Genomic DNA, 22084 nt, shown 5'->3' with positions numbered 1-22084 from the left:
TCAAAAAGAGACAGTCATCGGAGGGAAGGTTGGCTTAACTTGCAGTGGTTTGAGAATGTACCATTGAGCCAGATCACTTGATGCTTAAAAAGAGTGACAGATGTTATAGCTGAAACACCTTCACATTCTAGCTACTGAGCGGGTTGCTGAAGTACCTAAGATAATATGCATGTCCTCCAACCGAGAGCCCCAGTACTTCTCACTACACAGGCACTGCCATGCATTCTGTAGTTCAGATCACTCTTCCTCATGGCTTAGATTGGTCCGTCCAGATTGAGTGTGGAGTGTAGGGCATAGAAGAGTGTTTCATTACTAAACTCATCCTAAGTTTATGAAACGAGAATAAGGACAGTATAAGAACTCTCACAACTTCAGGCAAACCAAGAATTTTATAGTACATTTAGAAATTTTCTATCTTCTAGTCCTCAAACATATATGTTATAGTTATTACATAATTTCAAATTATATTTCTTATGAACAGTTTTGTTCCTGTCAACACATTTTAAATAATATGATATTATTGGCAACATATTTTGTAATTCTAAATTTTGTCATTGACAGACATCATTTTAAAGGAAGCATGCCACAGTGCCCTTTATGTTTATTTGCTTTCTTAATAGAGAATCTACATTTAAATAATCTCACATATTATACAATTAAAGTATTCAAAACTTTTCCATGGTAAAGCAAGCCAATACTTTTTCACATTTTAACATTTTAAATTATGAAACTTTTAAGCATATATTACAACAGAAAATAATATAATAATACAAGGTACTAATGATCCAGATTTAAGATATGCTCTTGTTTGACATATTTGCCTAGGGCTTTTTTTTTTCTTATTTAAATGACACAGATACAACAAAACCCCTGATTCCCTTGCTGTCAAGCCATTCTCCTCCATCTCCTTGACATTGTAGCTTATCTTTCCTGTTGCTTTTGAACTTTTACTACATAGGCACTCATGACATTATGCAGTCTTATGTGTGTTTGCAGAATTTGCATAAATGGTATAATTTCAGAATTTATTTTAAATTATGATAGTATTTAGTGATTATGGAATATAAAAAGCAAAAAAGGATTTCAAATTCTTTTCTATGTTTGATATGATCCTGTGATGTCAAGTGTATCGTCAAGTCATTTTGCTTTTTTATTTGTGTGTTTGTTTTTAAAGAACTGTTTGAGATTTTGTAGTCTGTGTTTTCTTAAGATCTTTGAGAGTTTCTGTCAGTTGTCTGTATACTTGAAGGATAACTTGGCAATTTTAAAGTAATCCAAGATAGCGTGTTTTCTGCACAATGTGTAGACACCAGGACATTGAATGTTGCTACAGTCTCTTTATCATAGCTTGTCCTTTCATCTTTTGGGAAGGTACATTTTGAGCTTCATATCTTTCTTGGGTACTTGAGGTTTGAAGCTGTTATGTCTGTTGTCTTTATACTTCACAGCAACCAGATATGACTTTCTTGGGTCACACTTTCTTTCTCAGAACTTTGTACCCATTGCTGTTCCATCTCCTGTCTTCTGATGTTGCTCTGGGAAAATCTGAGACCAGCCTGACTTTTCTCCCTTGTGCTTGAATTGCTCCTTTTGCTTGGTTCCATTGAAGTGCTGGATAATTTCTTAGTGGCAATTCTTTGCCAACAGATTTTATTGGAATACGTTGTACAGTTTAAATGGCCAAATTCAGTAGTTTATTCCTTTCAGAGAAATTAGCCTCTTGAATACTCTTTTTTTTTCTGTTCCATAATAATGGAGTCAATATGGAACTAATCCTAAAAGTAGCATTCCTTATGATGTATATCAACTTTATATATCCTCCATACCTATTCTTTTTCAGTTTCCTTTCTAATTTATTTAAATTTAACACAGAGAGATCTTTGCCTTGGGCACTGTCCTCCAGAACACTCTACTCTGTCCTCCACCAGCTGCTATATGGGGCCAAGCATCTCTGTCCACCTAAAGTCTATATTTCCAAAGTCTGTATTTCCCCTCTAGATTACACTACAGTACCCAAGACCCTGGAATTCCCCGACCATTGTTTTAAAACACATTTCAAGGACTCGTAGTAGCTCCTTGTCATGAATTTTCTGTCTCAGGGCAGACCAAACCACTAGTATGTTTATCCTTAGACCTAAGAAATGGTTCAACAATTTGACTATTTGCAGGGACTATGGAAAGAGCTTGGAAATGTGGGCTGGGGTATCCACATATGTACATATGAGGTTCCTCATGGTATAGGCACAGCTGGGGTGGAAAATGGAGTGTAATGGGCTATGGTCAGGCCTTGGCAGCTAGGGTTGGTTCTTCACTGCTACAGCCTGACATGGAATGCTGAGTTATCCATAAATTCTGTCTAAAAAATTGGCCTTTCAGATCTTTTATTAAGGTATATTTTTCAAGGTAACAGGATAGAATATGTAAACATTTTTAAATAGTTTCTTACTTTGAAATGATCTTTATTTAATATTTGGATATATTGTATTTTACTCTTACCATAGGCTTTGGAAATGTTAGGAGCAGGCTTGAGTGAGAAATATCTGATTTTTTCCCTTCTGTGGTCACAATGATTATGACAATAACTCAGTTGCAATCATGTCTATTCTCCATCTTACTTCATGCATATTATTTATTAGTTTGTCAGTGGTACTATTCTGGAACTCAGTTTTTTTCTTCAGCTCTTCAATTCCTCTTCTATTTCATTCCCTTTTAATAAGCATATATCTTATGTATTTTTGTAGCACAAAGCGCTCAGGGAAATTTTTCTTCTCTTCCAAACAGCTCTTCATCTGCGTTTTGCACTATGTATTCCTTTCTTTCTTTTCTCCCCTTCCGCACACCGTATCACAATAGTGTTTATAGAGTCACCTTGCCAATTCTTTTCATCTTGCTATGTTTAATTTAAAAAGCTCTGCTTAAGAACTTCCACCGGACCTGAAAAGTGTGGTAAATTTTCCTTAACATGTTTCTCTCATGTCTAAGATTGATGATCCTCCTAGGCAAGGCCCAGCACAAAGGTGAGCTTGTTTCATTGCAGACACAGTCATGTAGCTTGAAGGCCTGGGGGCCTTGGGGGCAGGAATAGGGGTGGAGGACAATTAAGGAATTTCTGATCTTGGTACTTATTGTAGAATAAGTACATGTGTTCCAGTTCATTCCACCACCACATTCAGGGTTTATCATAGGCTTGTGGGAAATGTCTTTCTGTGTTGTATTATTCCTACTGTGTCCTAGAGCCCATGTATCTAATCCTCCACATACTAAAATTGAAACTTCAAAACATGTTGTTCAAACTTATAATTTTAAATTACCCAGCATATTTTAAGAGGTGTTTTTTAAATAATGATATTAATTTAAAGGTCACAATTATTCCACCTTTTCTTTTAAATTAGAACTCAGTAAAAGAGAAAGTCTTGTTTTGGAAGAAAAAAGTGTTTCTGGGTTTTACGTTCACAATGTAACAAATATACTAACTGATTTTTTAAAGTAATAATCCATAGAGAATTTAATGAAGTACAATAGAAATATACAGTTTTGAACACTGGGGGCTTTAATTTTTTTTTTAACTAATGAGAGTATATTTATGAAGATAAACAATGTCATTTATATGACTACCAAAGGTTTTAGGGTATAATTACCATGTTTTAAATGTTATAATGCATAAAATAAACAATACTTTTATTCTGACCATAAGCAAAATATGTAATGTCTTTGATGCACTGTAGGTGACGTAGGCAAATTTTATATTTGGACATGTGAAAAGTGATAAATAATGCAGATTCACAATGGGATTGGTTTTACAGTTTTCATATGTTCATTGCCTTAACATTTTTAGGAGTTAGAAAAAATATTCTATGTTTTGCCTTTCTCAGTACCACATATAGAACATGTGTATTTATAGTATCTCCCCACACAGTTTTGTTAAAATTAAACAACATGAATGGCTTTTGCTATGGATCCACTAAATTTTCTATTTTCATAAAGAAAAAAAGTGAATGTTGAAGTCTTTCTGGGATTTGGCAACAGAATGAGAGCTGTAAAATATCAATTTTCAAAATCTCTTGGCAGATTTAAATGACTATTATATTTGTGATGTAGACTTCCATTGTTTTCAAATTATATGTAATTTATTTTTATAAAATATCTCTGCAGCCCCATGACAGTGAAAGCAAATGGTTAGAAAGCCTATTCTACAAGGATTTCAAATGTTAAACCCTCTCTTTCATGTCACCTATTCTGGATGATTAAATCAGTCAGGAAGGTATTATATTTTAAAATGCAACCCCCTTAGTCCATTAAGAATGCTAGAACTCCAGCACAGAAAGGAATATCATAATGCTTGTATACCTTTATTAAACCAAGGATAATGTCCCCATGTGCATTCACGCTAAGCACTCTCCCTTCATGGTTGAGCCAAACTTGGTATTTTCAAGTTGTGGAGGATATGCCAAAGATGGGCTTTAGAGATTTTCAGATGTTTTCACTAACGCAAAAATAAGTAATAAATGTAATGTCCCAATTTGTATCATTTTCTGTAATTTCCGTAGGTTTGCTTATGACAAGAATAATCCTTTTTTTATGACTTGCTTTATGGCACTTTTCTGTTTCAACTGCCAGCGACTGCCTAGTACCTTCAGGTAAAACCCCACTCATTAGCATGGTGTTGAAGACCCTTAGGCATTCTCCAACCTCTTTACCTGCATCTCTTTCCCTTTCTGTCTTTACACATTTCCTCCTTTTTCTAGCTTGCCTGTTTATTTACTAAAATCCTAAAATGTGCACATACACACAGACACCATACCCCTTATACTGTACTACACTGGATGATTTTGTATTCCTAGAACTCTCGTTTTATTTTTCAAATCTTCTTCCTTTTACTGTGCATTTTATTGTGCCTAATGTGCTGCCTACTTTTTTCTACCTCTTCTCTCAAAGATCAGATATCGGAGTTTCTTTTTTTCTTTCTCTTAAAAAAATTGCAAAGTACAGAACTAATGCTAGAAAAAAGAACCAGTTTTATCATCTCAAACTAGTGAGAGTCCAAATGAGGAATGCATCTAACCATCTTACCTTTACATGCAGTAGTGTTATCAGTATCAACATTTCTAGTAACATTACTTTGAATTCATGATAAATGCTATTATTTCTACAGTGAAAATATATGCTTGAGATATCAAGGAGAGGATAGAGTTTTCTGATCTTTTTAACAAGTAATTTAAAATTGTGCATAGATACTAAGATGATTTAAGCAAATAAAGTATAATTTACTAAAATTTGCCTTCCTTTGCATTGTATACTAAACATTTTGCTCAGTATCTGAGATGTAAAAAGTAAAAACATGTCAAAATGTCATTTTAATGTAAATGTAAATATTTAAAAATATTGATAAGTGTAATACTGCATATTTCAAACTTGTTTTAATATATCACATGAATATCTTCTCTCTGTGAAAGTGCCATACATTTTAAATTTGTGTGTGTGTGTATATATATATGAAAAATAGAGAAGTTAGAAATCTCATGAACATAACTTATTTGCCACCCAAATTTATTACTTCAAAAGTTTATAATCAAGCAGAAAAATGTAAACAATAAGAATCTAATATAAAACATTTTGTTGTAAGACTTTTCCTTTGATTCTTGTATGTTTATTGTGCATTCATTCAACATATATTCTTGTTCTAGACGTAAATTCTTATTCTTATTCTAGACATAATGCACAGGATTTCCTGCCCTCTGGGAGGTTACAGTCTTGCCAAGGAGACAAACCTTAAGGGGCTAATTACACAAGGAATCACTGGATCACCATGTGGCACATGGTGTGAAGCATGGACAGGAGCTCTAGGGCTGCATAACAGGACTTGAAGGCAATCGGGAAGAGTGCCTTGAGGAGATACGGGCCTAATTCTTGAAGGGCAGGTGAGGGGTCTGTGTGTGTGTGTGTGTGTGTGAGAGTATGTGTGTGTGTGTGTGTGTTGTGGGAGGAAACAGAGGAACTAATCCTAAGTAGAGAGTGCCTTATATAAGAACCCACAGGCAGGAACTTAGCATCTTATAAGCACTCAGAGAAGTGAAAAGAGTGTGGAGTAAGGATGAGTGGCACAGGAGCATCCTGGTGTGGATGGCAGGACCTGGATCCTGGGAGTATCGTAGCCTTCTTAAGTATTTCGTCTTTATCTTAAAAGCAATTGCAAATTAATTAAAGGCTTTTAATAATTATATGTGCGTGTGTGTGTGTGTGTGTGTGTGTGTGCAATAGATACATATTTAAAGAAGGTCTTCTCTAACTGCAAGGCAAAGAATGGATTGAATGGAAGAAAGAGTGGATTGGATACAGCATACTCTTATTCTTCCTACATTACTGTGATGCTTGCAGAATATTTTTTATTGAGCTACTTTAACATCTATAGGGAAAATTAAAATAGACAACTTGAGGATTTGTTTAATTCATACTTCACAAATACGAAAAGAGATTATAGATCTTGAAAGCTATAAGTTTGTGTTAAAGTTACACTTCCATTATCTTGAGTTACAGTCTCTTTCTGAACATGATTAACATAATAGAATCATTTTGAAGTGTATACACACAAAATGCAAGTAGTTGCATCTTGTACATCTATTAGGTTACTAAAGCAGTTGTGATGAAATATGTTTCCTTTGCCACACTTTACAGGAAGCCTCACTAGAGGCATGCGTCTGTTAAAATCACAAGATAGCTGGTGAAAACAGGAATTAAAGTTAGTAATGATATTTCAGCCATTATAATCTGTGGATAATGTTTGTTACAAAGGAAAGAAAAGTGAAAACCTCATTTACTAAAACTTATAAACAAGTAAACGTGAGAATTACATGTAGTGACTGTAACATGTAATACATTTAACTATACGGAACTATATGATGCTTTAATATCACTTTCTCCCTTAGTACTTGTTTTATGTTTGTTTTCCCTAAATAGCATTTCGGCATGTGCCAGTTAGAAGTTAGAAGTGGTGCATGATGATTTGGGGCATTTCTACGTATTTCAAGTGCAGCTCACAAATGCTTATGGTTGTATGACAGAATGAATTAAATGAAACCAGGTACTTTGCTGTTATTTTATGGGTCTTTAAAAAGCACATAAACATCTTGTTTTACAAATTATAGAGTTAAAATTTTTACATCATTTAGTGTTTCAATTAACATAAACTCCTGAATCTTGTGTAATTTTTCAAGGCTACAAGAGTCTGTTAACATTTTTACACAAATCTTATCTAGAGTGGAATTTTATATTTAGATATGGGCTGTCTGTATACTTTCTATGCTATGGCTATAAAATAATTAGACTTAAAACATGAACATACTAGGCCAGGCACAATGGCTCATGCTGGTAATCCCAGCACTTTGGGAGGCTGAGGTGGGTGGATTGCTTGAGCTCAGGTGTTTGAGACCAGCCTGTGCAACATAGCAAAAACCCGTATCTAAAAAAAAAAAAAAAAAATTAGCCAGGCATGGTGGCACATGCCTGTAATCCCAACTACTCAGGAGGTTGAGGCAGGAGAATCACTTGAACCTGTGAGGTGGTGGCTGCAATGAGCCAAGATTGCACCACTGCACTCCAGCCTGGGCGACAGAGTGAGGTCCTTTCTCAAAGAAAAAAAAATAACCTACTAAAACATGTGCATTCATCTACAGTCTATGTACAAATACCTCCCACATTTTTTTTTTATCAATGCTGTAAATACATATCTTTTGGAAATTGAGCTTTAAAGTTTCAACTGATCTCTAAACTCTCACATGTCGACACTACAGGGCCTCCTGCAACCTCTTAACTGCTTTTTCGGCCATGTGTCATACTGATATGCCATCTACCTACTTTATTTTTTACCAATATTGAAAAAAATTGTCCTTCATACCTCCATGCCACTGTATATGCTGTTGCCTCTGCCCCCCAAAAAGGCAGGGTTAAATGTAATTTTTCTTGGATCCTATGCATCTCTTCTTTCTTGGATTCCATTTTTATTGTGCCAGAATATCTCCTTAATTAACTTTTAAAGAATGGATGTGAAGGAAGGGTTTTTGTCCTTAATATCTAAAAATATTTTAATTTGCTTTTACAAAAGATTATTAATTTAGCCAGGAATTAAAATTGGAGTTGAAATAATTTGTTCTGGAACTTTTGAAATTACTAGTAAAATGTCTTTCACTGTCTATTCCTCCTGAAGAAACTGTATTGATCATGTGATTTGTATTTTTTTCTGAGTGTCTTGAAATTGACTTTTCCTTATTTTTCATTCATTCTCATCAGCACTCAGTTGGCCCTTTACATTTGAAGCTGCATTTCTGTTGTCAACCATGAAATTTTTACTCTTCCATTATTTATTTTATTATTACCATCTCACATTTTCTCTTTTTCTGTTTCTGGAAATCCTTAATCAGTTTTTGAAGTTCCAATATTGATCTTTTTGCTCTATGTCTTTTAACTTTTTTCTTGTATTTTTAAAATATATTTTTGCTTTATATTTGATAATATTTCTAAGATTTTATTTTTATCTTTAAACCTATTAGTATTTTTAAAATTTAACATTTGTTTTATATTCCAGTTTTTTTATTTTATTGCTTTTTTTACGTATGTGTTATTATTTTATAACTGCAGTACATTTTCAAGCATCTCTAAATAGATTAATTAGACTTACTACAAAGTTCTATTTAGTTCACTAATAATGGCAGCTTCATCTTCAACATTGATCAATTCATTCATTTGGTCCTTCTGTTTTGTGTTGTTGCTTATTTCAAAAATCTCGTGATACTTAGTCATATGTTCTTATAATATAGATATTTTAGAATCTTCCCACATACGGAGCAAGAGCAAATGGCTGGATGCTGTGACTCCATCTTCATGATTTTCCCAATGGAAAAAATGGAGAGCTTTATTCGGAGCTGCTGTTAACCGTACTCAGAGCATTCTTATCCAGAGACATTGTTCCATATTTTTATAGCAAGAATTTCAGTTTTTTTTCTTAAGGTTATTAGCTGTTACTATGTTGACAATCGTGTTGTATGTGAAAGAGTTTGGGACCATTAGACACAATGTGTTCTTGTGAAATACAGTGATTCAACAATGCCCCACTCTTAACTTTTGTATTACTTCTCAGTTCCACTTTTTCTGTATTCCACTTTCAAATTTAAAATCCTTCTGGAACTTCATCAGTACTTTTTCCACCTTTTTATTAACTCATCTGTATATTTATAAAAATCTCTGGTTAGATTTCACTTTTCTCTGAAAGTTTTCTGAGTTTATTACTATTCTTACTTCTTTACTCTCATTTAAAGATGATCTGAGGAGGAAGACATGAAGTGCATATGGTCAGTCTCATTTAAACTAGAAACTTATTTTTTATCCTCCATGTCTTACATATTACCAGATGAATAGTACTTGCACAATAAATTATGATTGAATCCAATTGAACACACAGAAAAATAAGACAAATTGCATTATAGTTTTACTTGCTTTTGACCAAAAATATTATTAGGTATTAAATACTTAATTTATCAGGCTCAACTATGAATAATGATTGTTATCTATTTTAAAATCTAGTTTATTTCCAGAGAACAGGAGGTAAGTTGCCGCTTATATGCATATTATAAAAGTAAAAACACAACACCTCCCAAAAATCCACCTTACTCTGTTTCCAGAAAAACTTGCAAAAAAAAATTTAGTAAAAATTTTAAGTATATATCCTCCATATTTACTTTCTGACAGTATGATTAGATGTGTACCTTTGTGTGGGTGTGTGTATTTTATTGTCACTGTTTGTTTGTTTTAGTAACTCTATCAGAGAAAGCTTGTTGCTTTGGAATATCCTTTCTTCTTAATTTTGTAGAAGAACCATATCCCAGATAAAAGTCTACATTCCCCAGTATCCATGTATCAAGATGACTTTATTTTGACTGGTGAGATATAAGCAAATAAAATGTATTGCTCCTAAAACATCTCCTTAAAAAAGAATAGTTATGACTTCCCCACCCTTTTTCATTCTACCTTTTGAAATGTATATGTGAAGGCAGGGCCCCAGTCCTGAATTTAGACATGAAAATGGAGCCCACCCCCTTGGTATAGCAGGCAGAAAGTTAGACAGACCTTGGGTCTCTAACAACATCAAGATTGTCTAACTTACTCTGTATTATGTTTATTTCACACACACACACACACACACACACACACACACATATATATATATATATATATATATGCTTTTCCAAATATATCAAGGAAAAAAGAAAGAGTTAAATAATACAATTGTGGTGCTTGAGATGTTTCAGACGGCAAAGACAGACATGCTTAATTGCGTTAGGTGATAAGGAGAACTTAGGAACAATGTGGAACTATGTCAGGAGCCGATTGGCCTCATCTCTAAGAAACAATAATATAGTTAACGAAATATGATTCCTCTGGAAATCCAAAGACAGGCCCAGGAACCCAATGCAGTTCTAGTCTTCCGTTTGGAAACAAGTATTCAGTGAAGATCCCCTGAGCGACTTTTTCATAATGGACATTGGACATTTTCAGAAGTCAAAAGAGGCCCGAGTCACTCCTAATTTTTAAGGTTTTTATAGATTCTTCTAAATAAATAAATACCAAAGAGAAGTTAACCAAATTGTGAGATAATTTAAATATTTCCATTTATTACATTGTTTCTAGCACAAGTAGAATTCAATATAATTTTACCTTTCAGAAGATAACCACAGGGTTTATTCACACCTATCAGTTCATATACAGTCTATCAGAAATAGTGTGATCTAGCAGAAGAACACGAAGTTGTAGGCTGTATAATGAAGTGCTTATTTTCATCCTGTCAGTAGATTAGGATAGGTGGGTAGAGATTTTTAACAGTTTATATGAAGTGTATGTGCAGTGAGTGTCAACTCAGGGCAAAGTGGCCCTCCTGTGTCCTTGCTGGAATATCCTCACTGTTGGCTGGGCGCGGTGGCTCACGCTTGTAATCCCAGCACTTTGGGAGGCCGAGGCGGGCGGATCACGAGGTCACGAGATCGAGACCACAGTGAAATCCCGTCTCTACTAAAAATACAAAAAATTAGCCGGGCGTGGTGGCGGGCGCCTGTAGTCCCAGCTACTCGGAGAGGCTGAGGCAGGAGAATGGCGTGAACCCAGGAGGTGGAGCTTGCAGTGAGCAGAGATTGAGCCACTGCACTCCAGCCTGGGTGACAGAGCGAGACTCCATCTCGAAAAAAAAAAAAAAAAATATCCTCACTGTTCACTCCACTGCTTCCTGCCTTGTCTCTGTTAGGCTTATATGACGGCTCTTCCAAAGGAGGGTATTTCAGTTGCTATCCTATATATTATGCATGTGTTGGACACAGTTCTTTTACCCCCTAGTATTTGGACTCCGCTACTGAGAAAGGTCACATAGTTATGGGAAGGTAGTGTATTTACTGGTCTCCTTCTGTTGGTAGAAATTCCTATAGCTCCCATAAATTTCTCTTTTCAGTTCTTTGCTGATAATGCCACCATATTTAAAATGTGATTGTTTTTGTAAGTCAATCTTAAAGATCTTACAGGAATCTGTAAATGTTCTTGGAAAGGTTTCAGTCAGGGTTAAGTTCCTTTTTTATCTCCATTAAGTTTGTTGTTGAAAATTCTTGTGGTTGAGAGTTGTTGACAAGGAGGAGCTAAAGATTCACTCAAATTGAAAGAGGTTTTCATTTTGTTTTGTTCTTAAGGCAATTTAATTTTTTTTATTAAAAAAGATAAGTAAGATTTAGATTCTAAATGCACTTAGTGCTATATGGAAATGTATTTGAAGAAAAATATATACTTAAACTCTCTTAGTTCTTTTGGAGTTGGACTAAACTGCCTTTAGAATAAAACAAAATGAAAACCTCTTTCAATTTTGAGGTGGAGTTTTGCTCTGTTGCCCAGGCTGGAGTGCAGTGGAGCGATCTTGACTTACTGCAAGCTCCGCCTCCCGGGTTCACGCCATTCTCCTGCCTCCGCCTCCCAAGTAGCTGGGACTACAGGCGCCCACTACCACGCCTGGCTAATTTTTTGTATTTTTAGTAGAGACAGGGTTTCACCGTGTTAGCCAGGATGATCTCGATCACCTGACCTTGTGATCCGCCCGCCTCGGCCTCCCAAAGTGCTGGGATTAAGCTGTAAACTGTTTTTTATGTCCAAGCTTTGGAGCAAGGCTTTCTTTACGAGTTGGGCAAAATAGGAAGAGAGCTCACCAAGTCTCACCAATTCTATATTTTTCTCTGTCTAATCCCATTTTTATGTGTCTTTCTGGGCCATCTGGGATTGGAGGGATTAAAGATGTTGAAAATCAGACCCAACCATGGAAAGCTTGGGTAGGATGGAAATAAAGGCAATAAATGACTTTTTCCATAGTGTCTACATTTATTCAGTTCCCTCACTAGGCAAATTCTTAGTGAATTCTTACTATGTGCAGTCACTGTGCTCTCTGCCAGGGATAAAAGATGGAAACACATGCTTATATGTTCTGAGGGGAATACACATAAATAGAGAGTCCCAATACATTAAGGCAATTGTAGTAATAAAAGGACAAAGCACAGTGGGAGCTTAGGAAGAGGAGCTACTAATAGTTTTTTTATCTTGCTACTTTGCTGAATTTGTTTACCAATTCTAATAGTGTTTTGGTGGAGTTTCTTGTCTTTTCTAAATACAAGATCATATTATCCACAAATAAAGATAATTTAACTTCTTATTTCCCAATTTGGATTCCCTTTCTTTCTCTTATCTAATTGCTCTAGCTAGGACATCTGAATTACACTCTAATGACACCTCTATGGTGCCGTTACCTTTATTCATTGCAGTTTAAGATTTATAGAAGTAATATAAACGGAATTTGGATTTCCACAAATAACTTAGATTATATAATTATTTAATTTCTTCTAAATCTGCTTTTCTGTTTTGAAATTAGATATATTTATCCATATGTGAAAATATTGAGATTGAAAATGTTTTGAAATTAGATATATTTATCCATATGTGAAAATATTGAGATTGAAATATTGAAATATTGAAAATATTGTGATTCCTAACTCATATTTATCACTATTCTTAATTATTTCACAGTCTACTATGGCTTCCTTGTGTGCATGGTTTAAAAAACCTCCAGGGATTGTCAAACACAAAATCTGCCATTATCCTTGTTTTAAAACTCTCTTTGTTTCACTGTGATTAACAAAGTCCTCCACAGACCCAAATAACCACAATTATTTGGACAAATGACTCAATTTCAAGTTTGAGATACATTTTTTTCTAGATACCTGATGTTAGTTGTGGATGTTCCTAGATTTATGATTGATGCCATGCTATCTTCTCACCTCCAAATGTCTGCAAAAAATCTAACCCTTCGGTCTTTCTTTCATTTTGTTTTATCTTTAATTTCTATCATGTCTGTGGTTACTATTCCTTTAGGTGCAAGTTCATACTTTGAAATACCTTAAGCAAAACAGAGATGTGCAATTATAAGGATACAGTGGATTCCTTTTCTAGGTGATTTATTTACTTCTCACTTGGCTGTAATAAAATCTAATTGGTTAAGTAAATAAAATGCAGCACCCTTCAGTGTGTTTTCCGCATAGCATCTGTAAGATTTACTTATTTTATTTCTTTCTAAATATATTTAGCTAATGTTAGATATTTACTATTCAACCTTAACAGAAAGGGGAAGAAACCCTGCCCTTTGCCACAACATGGATGGTCTTGAAAGACATTATGCTAAATGAAATAAGCCAGATCCAGAAAGAAAAATATTGCATGATCTTACTTATATGTGGAATCTAAAACAACAACAACAACAAAATCAGTGGTTACCATGGTCTGAGTTGGGGGACAGGGAATGGGGAAATGTAGGTCAAAGGATACGAAATAGCAAATATGTAGGATGAACACATTGAAAGATTTAATGTACAATATGAGGGCTATAGTTAATAATGTTGTACTGTATTTAGGATTTTTGCTAAATGAGTAGATTATAGCTGCTCTTGTTGGGGAGAAATGGGTAACTCTGTGAGATGATGGATATGCTCATTCGTTCCACTGTAGAAACCACTTCACTGTGTATGCATTTTATAACCTCATGTGTACCTTAAATATCCACAACAAAATTTATTTAACAAATGTTAACATTTTCTCAGCATGACTTTATATCCTTTTAAAAGAAATAAAATATTGATGTTATGTAGCTGATGCCTTCCCTCATTCGTTCCTGTTTCTCCTTCTCTGAATTTGATGTGTATTATTTATTTCCAGGTATTAACTAAACTACCTGTGCTTCTATGCATAAACAAGATATACCTACTGAATATATCTTTTTATTATTTCTTAAAATATTCAACATTAGGTTTTTGAGATTTATCCCTGCTGATACATATAGAACTAGTTAATTCATTTTAACTACTTTATATTTGCTAACACAATCACTTTTTAATAGATATTTAGGTTGTTTCCAATTTCTTGCCATAACAAAAATGAAAAACCTGCAAGGAATATCCTTGTGTATTTCCAACCCTGTGAACATCTATTGGACTTTCCCCGGCGTAGTCGAGGCTGTGTTCCTGGTAGAATTGCCACAAAGTGTGTACCTTATTGAATTTATAAGATATTCTTTAAAAGTTGTCTGAACTACTGAATTTACATTTGCGCTGACAGTGCATAAGTTCCAATTATACACGTCATCACCAACAATTGGGATTATCAGATTGTTTCATTTTTACCAAATCATTGAGTTTGAACTGTTATGTTGTTTTCTCAAGTTTGCATGACCTCGATTACTAGTAAGACTGAGTGTGTGGTTTTTAGTGTTTGGAAATTTGTGTTCACTTCATGTGAATTGCTACTTCATAATCTTTTTTCCACTCATTTGTGTGTGTACACATGAACGTGAACTCTAAATTATGTTTTATTTATTCACCTAAGTTGGTATAGATACTATACTGTTGCTTTGCTTCAGAAAGATTTGGACTAAGTTCTGTGCTTGGAATTAATATGGCTGCATCAGGTTGCATTTGGATATTTCTCTGATATATCTTATTTCTATAACTTTATATTGTCTTTCTGTGTCTCTTTTTGACAGAAATAGCTACTTTTATACATTATTTTGATCTATTTACACTATTGTGATTGCAAATATATTGGCATCATTTATTTATTCTATTGTATTATAGAGTGACTTTCATTTACGATACATTTTGTTGTCATTTTTTAAGATTTCTTATTTTCTGCCTTTTTAGATTTATTGAGTTTCCTTTTTATTTCTTATTTTATTTTATTGCTCACTTTTTTTTTTTTTTTTTTTTTTTTTGAGACGGAGTCTTGCTCTGTCGCCCAGGCTGGAGTGCAGTGGCGCAATCTCGGCTCACTGCAAGCTCTGCCTCCCGGGTTCACGCCATTCTCCTGCCTCAGCCTCTCCGGGTAGCTGGGACTACAGGCGCCCGCCACCACGCCCGGCTAATTTTTTGTATTTTTAGTAGAGACGGGGTTTCACCGTGGTCTCGGTCTCCTGACCTCGTGATCCGCCCGCCTCGGCCTCCCAAAGTGCTGGGATTACAAGCGTGAGCCACCGCGCCCGGCCGCTCACTTTTTATTTCTTATTTATTTTGGAAGTGATAATTTTATATCTGTTATTTCAGTAGTTTCTCTGAAATTTACACATGCACTTTTGACTTAATAAAGTTAATCAGTATCAGATAGATATTATCTAATAATTTTCCTCACACACACAACAAAGACAATGAACTTAAATAGTTTAATTCTGATTGTCCTACAATCGGACATGTTCTTTTTCCTAGTATTTAGCTTCACATTTTTCTTACCCTGTCCCAAATTAGTCATTAATATATTATGTTTTGTAATCAATGCATAACTTGACTTACTTGTTTACCAATGCCTTTGTTTATCTATGCTTCTCACATTCCAGTTCTTCCTTCTGATTATTTACCTTTCACTGAATTTTCATTTATCAATGCTTTCAATACTGAGCTATAAGAGCAATACTCTCTCAGTCTTTGTTGTCTAATAATGTCTATTTTTCTCACTTCTATATCAGTTAAACTATATTAACATTCTCAATTATTTTTCAGTGTGAACCTATTTCTAAATTATCTTGGGACCACTGTTACTTGTGTGAAGATCTGTCAGACTAATTTTTGTTACTCTATAAATATTTGGTGTTCCCCTTTTTGTGGTTGTAAAGCTTTTATCATTGCTTTTCAGTGTTTTCTAGTTTCACTATGGTATGTCTGAGTGAGAGTGTTTATATTTTCTTGTTTGAAACTCTGTGTACTTTAGAGTACGCTTCAGTTCTGAAAGTACTAATTCGTTGTCTGTTTGAATACTACTTCTCTCACTTTTGCAACTCTTTAAAAGAAAAATATGTGATACTTTATCATATCATCTCAAAGGCTCTCACAAGATAGCTGCTACCTAACTATCCAACCTCATCTCTCACAGTGCCCTTGAGCCAAAACAGTCTTTAAATCATTCACACTCAGGTGACCTCTTCTGTCAGAGGACCTTTATCAGGCTCTTTCCTGAGCAGACTGCTTGAACCACTCTTCTGCCAGTAAGCTCCAACTCATCCTTACAGAGTGCTTCACTGACCTTTCTGATGGGGTCTTCCTCTTCTCTTAGAACATCTTAAATTCTTCAGAGCGCTTGAGCTAGTTGCACTTTTAAAATTACTTGTTTGAGGATCTAGTCAAAGTCAGGCCCTTTCATGGATTGTCTGCTCCATGAAAGCAGTGTTTTGTTTGTTTTTTATTCTCTTGGAATTTTATAGGCATTCGAGAAATAACATAGAGACTGAAACCAGGTAGGAAGCATAAAACCAGCAGGATCTGAGGTGGCATTTATTCATCTCTGAAAATCAGCTTCACTTCCCCATAAAAGACCTGTTTTCTCTCCTTTGCTGCAGAATTAACTATGATAAAATGTGTGGGGTAGATAACCTCCAGGTGAAATAGGACAAGGACCCATGAGCCAAGACTGTCTCTCTACCTCTCACATTCTTTAGATAGCCTTTCACTTTAGTTTCTACACAGAGCTGGAGAATATGCAACCAACTCGGTGGTCATTTATGGATAAATCCTTTTCTTCCCATTTTCTTCTAGAATAACTGAGCAAGTTTTGAAGTAACAACCACTTGCAAAAATCAAATTGGAAAGAAAATGCTTTTGCTCACACTTAAACTGAAGAAATAACCCTCGGAACATTTACTTAACAAATATTTGCTGAGCCCCTAATTAGTACCGGTTGTTATGTTAGGCCTTTAGAATGCAATACGAAAAATTTTAAGGATGTGTCAGAGTTAACCTAAGAGAAGAGGGAAGAGCATTTCAAGAAGAAATAATGGTTTGTGCAAACATTCTGTGGCAGGAAGCAGACAGGCAATTTTGAGGGCATAAAGACCAGAGAGATTGGGAACAGAAATACAGAGTTGAGGATTGAGAGTTATTTAGGAGCGTGAGACAGTGACTAGAACTGACTCGTACTAGCTAAAAAGCCAATCATATTTTTTAAAATTTTGTGAGCTGGTTGGTTGTTAAACACAATAGTTATTAAAAGTGAAACTGGGCTGAAGCGAGTGGATCATGAGGTCAGGCGTTTGAGACCAGCCTGGCCAACATAGTGAAATCTCGTCTCTTTTTGTATTTTGTAAAAATACAAAAAATTAGCTGGGTGTGGTGGTGGGTGCCTGTAATCCCAGCTACTTGGGAGGCTGAGGTGGGAGAATTGTTTGAACCTGGAAGATGGAGGTTGCAGTGAGCTGAGATCGCATCACTGCACTCCAGCCTGGGCGACAGTGTGACACTCCGTCAAAAAAAAAAAAAAAAAAGTGAAACTGTGTAAACTTAAACTAATTACATTAAAAACAAACGTTTTCTAATTGTTCGCTGTTATTTTTAATTATTTTACTGCAGTTCACTATTATTTGTGTTCGAGTTTATTTATGTATAGTACACTTTTTAATTGTGTGCTACTGTACATTTGTTCCCAACCTCAGATTCAGTAATGTCACATTACTAACCTGAAATCAACCACAGTGGGATTTTACGCAAAACCTTTCAAATGAAGACTTCCTTACACTGCCAAGAGCCAGCTGATAAACACCAGTATTCCACTGAGTGTGACTATGCAGAATCCTGAAGTCTGTTTTCAGAATTGATCTTTATCACAGGAGAAATGAGCAGACATAGAAAGGGTTTTAACAGGGAGTTAACAAAAGCATATTTCTGCTTCAAAAAAAAAAAAAAGAAAAAGTCATTGAGACTACTGAAATGAAAGAAAGCAAAGTGGCTTTGGATAGTCCATATGGTAAATCATAGAGGCTCAGAGTAGGATGACAGAAGTGAAAATGGAGGAAAGTGAATGGATTTAAGATTCATTATTTAGGAGCTAAAATAGAAGGACTTGTTCTCCTGACCAGAAGGCAAGTGAAAGGGTGACATCAAATAGAGTTTCTGGATTTCTGATTATTCAGATGTGAGATTTGTGCTGTCATTTGCTAAAATAGAAAATACTAGAAGAAATTTGTTGAATTTATTATGTTTGTTGAATGTTTTGAAACTGCTGAGTTTGCAGGCCTTTGAGACATCCAAAGACTGAGCCCTGGTGGCCTTTACCTGCCTGGTGTAATCAATCACTTCAGAGCCTCATGAGGAGGAAGTAAAGTCTATATCCTGTCCAATGTCTAGATGCTTTTGGTGTTTTCATTTTGAGCCCAATCCTGCCACCATGTGACAAAGAGCCAACTTCACAGTTGATTAAACTTAGACCTAAGTAAGAGAGGAGGGAAAAATCTCCATATGGAATAAATGTGATGGAAATGTGTGAAATGAAGGAACTGTCTCCTTACATAAACTATTTTTAAAACAACCCATAACTTTTCCATTCTCATATATGTATAACAGTGCATGTATGGTGGCTATGAGAATGGCTTCCAAGACCTCTGAATGCAGAGTGTAAATGACTGAGGACCCTGATGCTGTACTCTGAAAGTCAGCATTTGAGCAGTGACCACACTGCTGCTCCCAGCCAATGACTGAACAGGGCAGAGACACTAAGGTAGCCCTGTTATGGGAGAGGTCAGACTCCCCAGTATCCTTGCCAAAGTCTCCTTAGAACTGCATTGTCTAAGATACTTCCATTCAATGTTCCTGTCTTCATAACCTCTCTCCTTAACGTTGGTTCCTACCTGCCTTATGCTCTGATGCCTCTGCCAGCCTTATCTGAGTCCCTGGCTTCTCTGCCTGGTACCTGTAGTAGCCCTTGACTGGTGTGACTTCCTGTCATTCCCCCAGTGATAGTAAACATCTGCTTTGTATTAGTTTAGGGTCCTGGGCCCAAATAATTTTCTTTCCCTTTCTCCAAGATGAGACAGCTTTTCTTCTACTCTCTCTCAGAAGCAAAAGATCTTTGCCTGTGTCTTACAGGTTGGAGAGTTTCTTGCTACTGCACCAGTAAAGGTTCTGCTTTATAAGGGAGAACAGTCTGAGAAGTAAATGGGGTTTTGTGCCTGTGTGCCCAACGGGGCCTCTCTTCCATCTCTTTCCTCCTCTCAGCATGAGAGGTCTGTGAAAAGGAGGCCATGAGTGAGTACAGATGATACTGTGTCTGAGACTCCCAAGCATTCTAAATTGTCATAGTAGCACATATTCAACCTTTAATTACTCATCAAAGTTTTAGTTGTTTTCTTTATTCACTCTGATGGTTGCTGCCTTTTTTCCTGTGATTTTCTAAAGGTTGAACAGTTGATGTTTTCTGTATATCCTCGGAGGGCTTGAAAGTCTTGACAGTCGAGTTCATTTGGTTGCCTTGTGAGGTCAAGTCTCTGTTGGTCTCAAGAAAATTTATGATTTTGCAGATTATCTTTTTTTTTAATTTCAAGATTGGAAGCAATGTTCTACAGCTTTCTACATGTTAAGCAGAAGGGCAATGCCCTCTGATTATTTTAAAAAATCAGTTATATTCCTGCATCAGGTTTCATATTTTATGGGTGGGTATATCAGAGTCAGAAATAGAATGTATATATAAGTCATATGTTATGTTCTAAGCATGTGAAATTATATTATCGAACAGTTGGTCCTCTGTGTGATGGTCACTAATCTGTAAATTTATTGACTAAAAACATCAAGCAGCAATGGAATGCTCAGTTCAATATCAGTTAAAGCTTCCATAGCAGTTTTCCCCTAGACAAAAAGAAATCGTTTCTAGTATACTTTGTTTGGGTCATTCTTCAAAACAATTACCTTGTCCTTTCCACTAGGTGGTTGACCAGATTGACACCCTGACCTCTGACCTACAGCTGGAGGATGAGATGACTGACAGCTCCAAAACGGACACGCTGAATAGTAGCTCAAGTGGCACAACAGCCTCCAGCCTAGAGAAGATCAAAGTGCAGGCTAATGCACCGCTTATTAAACCCCCGGCACACCCATCTGCTATCCTCACGGTCCTGAGAAAGCCAAACCCTCCACCACCTCCTCCAAGGTTGACACCTGTGAAGTGTGAAGACCCCAAAAGGGTGGTTCCAACTGCCAATCCTGTAAAAACCAATGGCACCCTTCTACGAAATGGAGGCTTACCAGGTGGACCTAACAAAATTCCAAATGGAGATATCTGCTGCATACCCAACAGTAACTTGGACAAGGCTCCAGTCCAGCTTCTGATGCATAGACCTGAAAAAGACAGATGTCCCCAGGCAGGACCTCGAGAACGAGTTCGGTTTAATGAAAAAGTACAGTACCATGGCTATTGTCCTGACTGTGATACCCGGTATAACATAAAAAACAGGGAGGTCCATTTACACAGCGAACCTGTCCACCCACCAGGAAAGATTCCTCACCAAGGCCCTCCCCTCCCTCCTCCATCCCATCTCTCTCCTTTCCCATTAGAAAATGGGGGAATGGGAATAAGCCACAGTAACAGCTTCCCCCCTATCAGGCCTGCAACTGTGCCTCCTCCCACTGCACCAAAACCACAGAAGACGATCTTGAGGAAGTCAACCACTACAACCGTGTGATGTATGCCATTAAAAAAATTGTTTTTTTTTAATTTTCTATATTATAAACATAAAATAAGTAATGAGCACTTTCTACTCAAGCAATAAAAAGCCCAAATATATTAATCCTGCATTCAGCAAAGTGGCATAAAAATCACCTGGTAAGTATGCAGCACATGGCTTATATCCTGGGTATGCATTATTTTAAATGTTGTATCATTAAAAACCTCAGAATGATGAAAAATATGAATGATGCATTGTTTTTGCAATTGACCTATGACAAACTGTGAACCTGCAGATTTCACCTATTTTGATTTACTATAAGAGCTGGGATTTGATTCATTTTATTTATGCCTAAGTCATCTATGCATTAACATGTCATATTCTTAACTTTGATCTAATGCTTTTTACTAGGAAATTTTAATACTGAAGGACTATTTTATTATTTTTTTCTAAAGATGTTTGTCACTAGTTTTTCATTATTAAATGCTGAGGCCAATACCAAGAAGTTTATTTTCTATATTATACAATTATGAATTACATGCTCAGCTATATATGTAATAAAATACTTTGGTCTGTGGAAATATTGTTAAATCAATAAACAATAGTAAATAATGACAAAAGCAAATGTTCCTCAGAATTAAAATGAAGTAGTGGTTCATTTAATCTCACTTAACATTCCTCAAAATGGGCAGCAAATCTGACAGAGTTTGGAGAAGTTACAGTGAGTGTATATCAGAATTTTCTAAATGAAATATCATATTCCACATCATAAATCGAAATTTACACACTACATATTTTATACTTCCATTTGGTGCTTCAAGAGCCTTCTGTTGAACTCTCCCTATGTTGCCAAGCCCTCCTCATACTCAGCATTCTTCCAGGATGTACCCTAAACTATTACATTGAGGCTGTAGGGTGTTTTGCCTCCTGCATTAGCAAGCTCTCTTCCTCCCCAAGTGGACCCACATTTATAGGAGAATTATAGGGGGATATCTGAATGCTTCTGGTATCAGGATGTGTTCAGCATTGGGCGTAAGTTTTTCCCCCTCCGAGTTGAAA

The 22084-nt window shown here is 35.8% G+C and overlaps 1 protein-coding gene across 5 annotated transcripts in view; it reads left to right on the top strand.

Annotated features, from left to right (window-relative positions):
- Positions 1 to 21075, top strand: part of PRR16 (proline rich 16) — a 224346-nt gene extending 203271 nt beyond the window's left edge. For 4 of the 5 annotated variants that reach the window (XM_032156587.2, XM_058440579.1, XM_058440581.1 and 1 more), the window contains one exon: positions 20288 to 21075. In XM_032156587.2, coding sequence (XP_032012478.1) covers positions 20288 to 21043 — 756 coding nt within the window. In that variant the 3' untranslated portion in view covers positions 21044 to 21075. Of the gene's footprint in view, positions 1 to 5747; positions 5919 to 20287 lie in introns of those variants that run through there. The other variant, XM_058440582.1, reaches the window with a different exon arrangement.
- Positions 21076 to 22084: the final 1009 nt, after the last annotated feature.

This window comes from Hylobates moloch, unplaced genomic scaffold (genome assembly GCF_009828535.3).
Source record: "Hylobates moloch isolate HMO894 unplaced genomic scaffold, HMol_V3 SCAFFOLD_6, whole genome shotgun sequence".
In the NCBI taxonomy this organism is placed as follows: Eukaryota; Metazoa; Chordata; class Mammalia; order Primates; family Hylobatidae; genus Hylobates; species Hylobates moloch.
The sequence above is the reverse complement of the archived record's forward strand: the minus strand, read 5'-3'. Positions and strand labels throughout refer to the sequence as shown.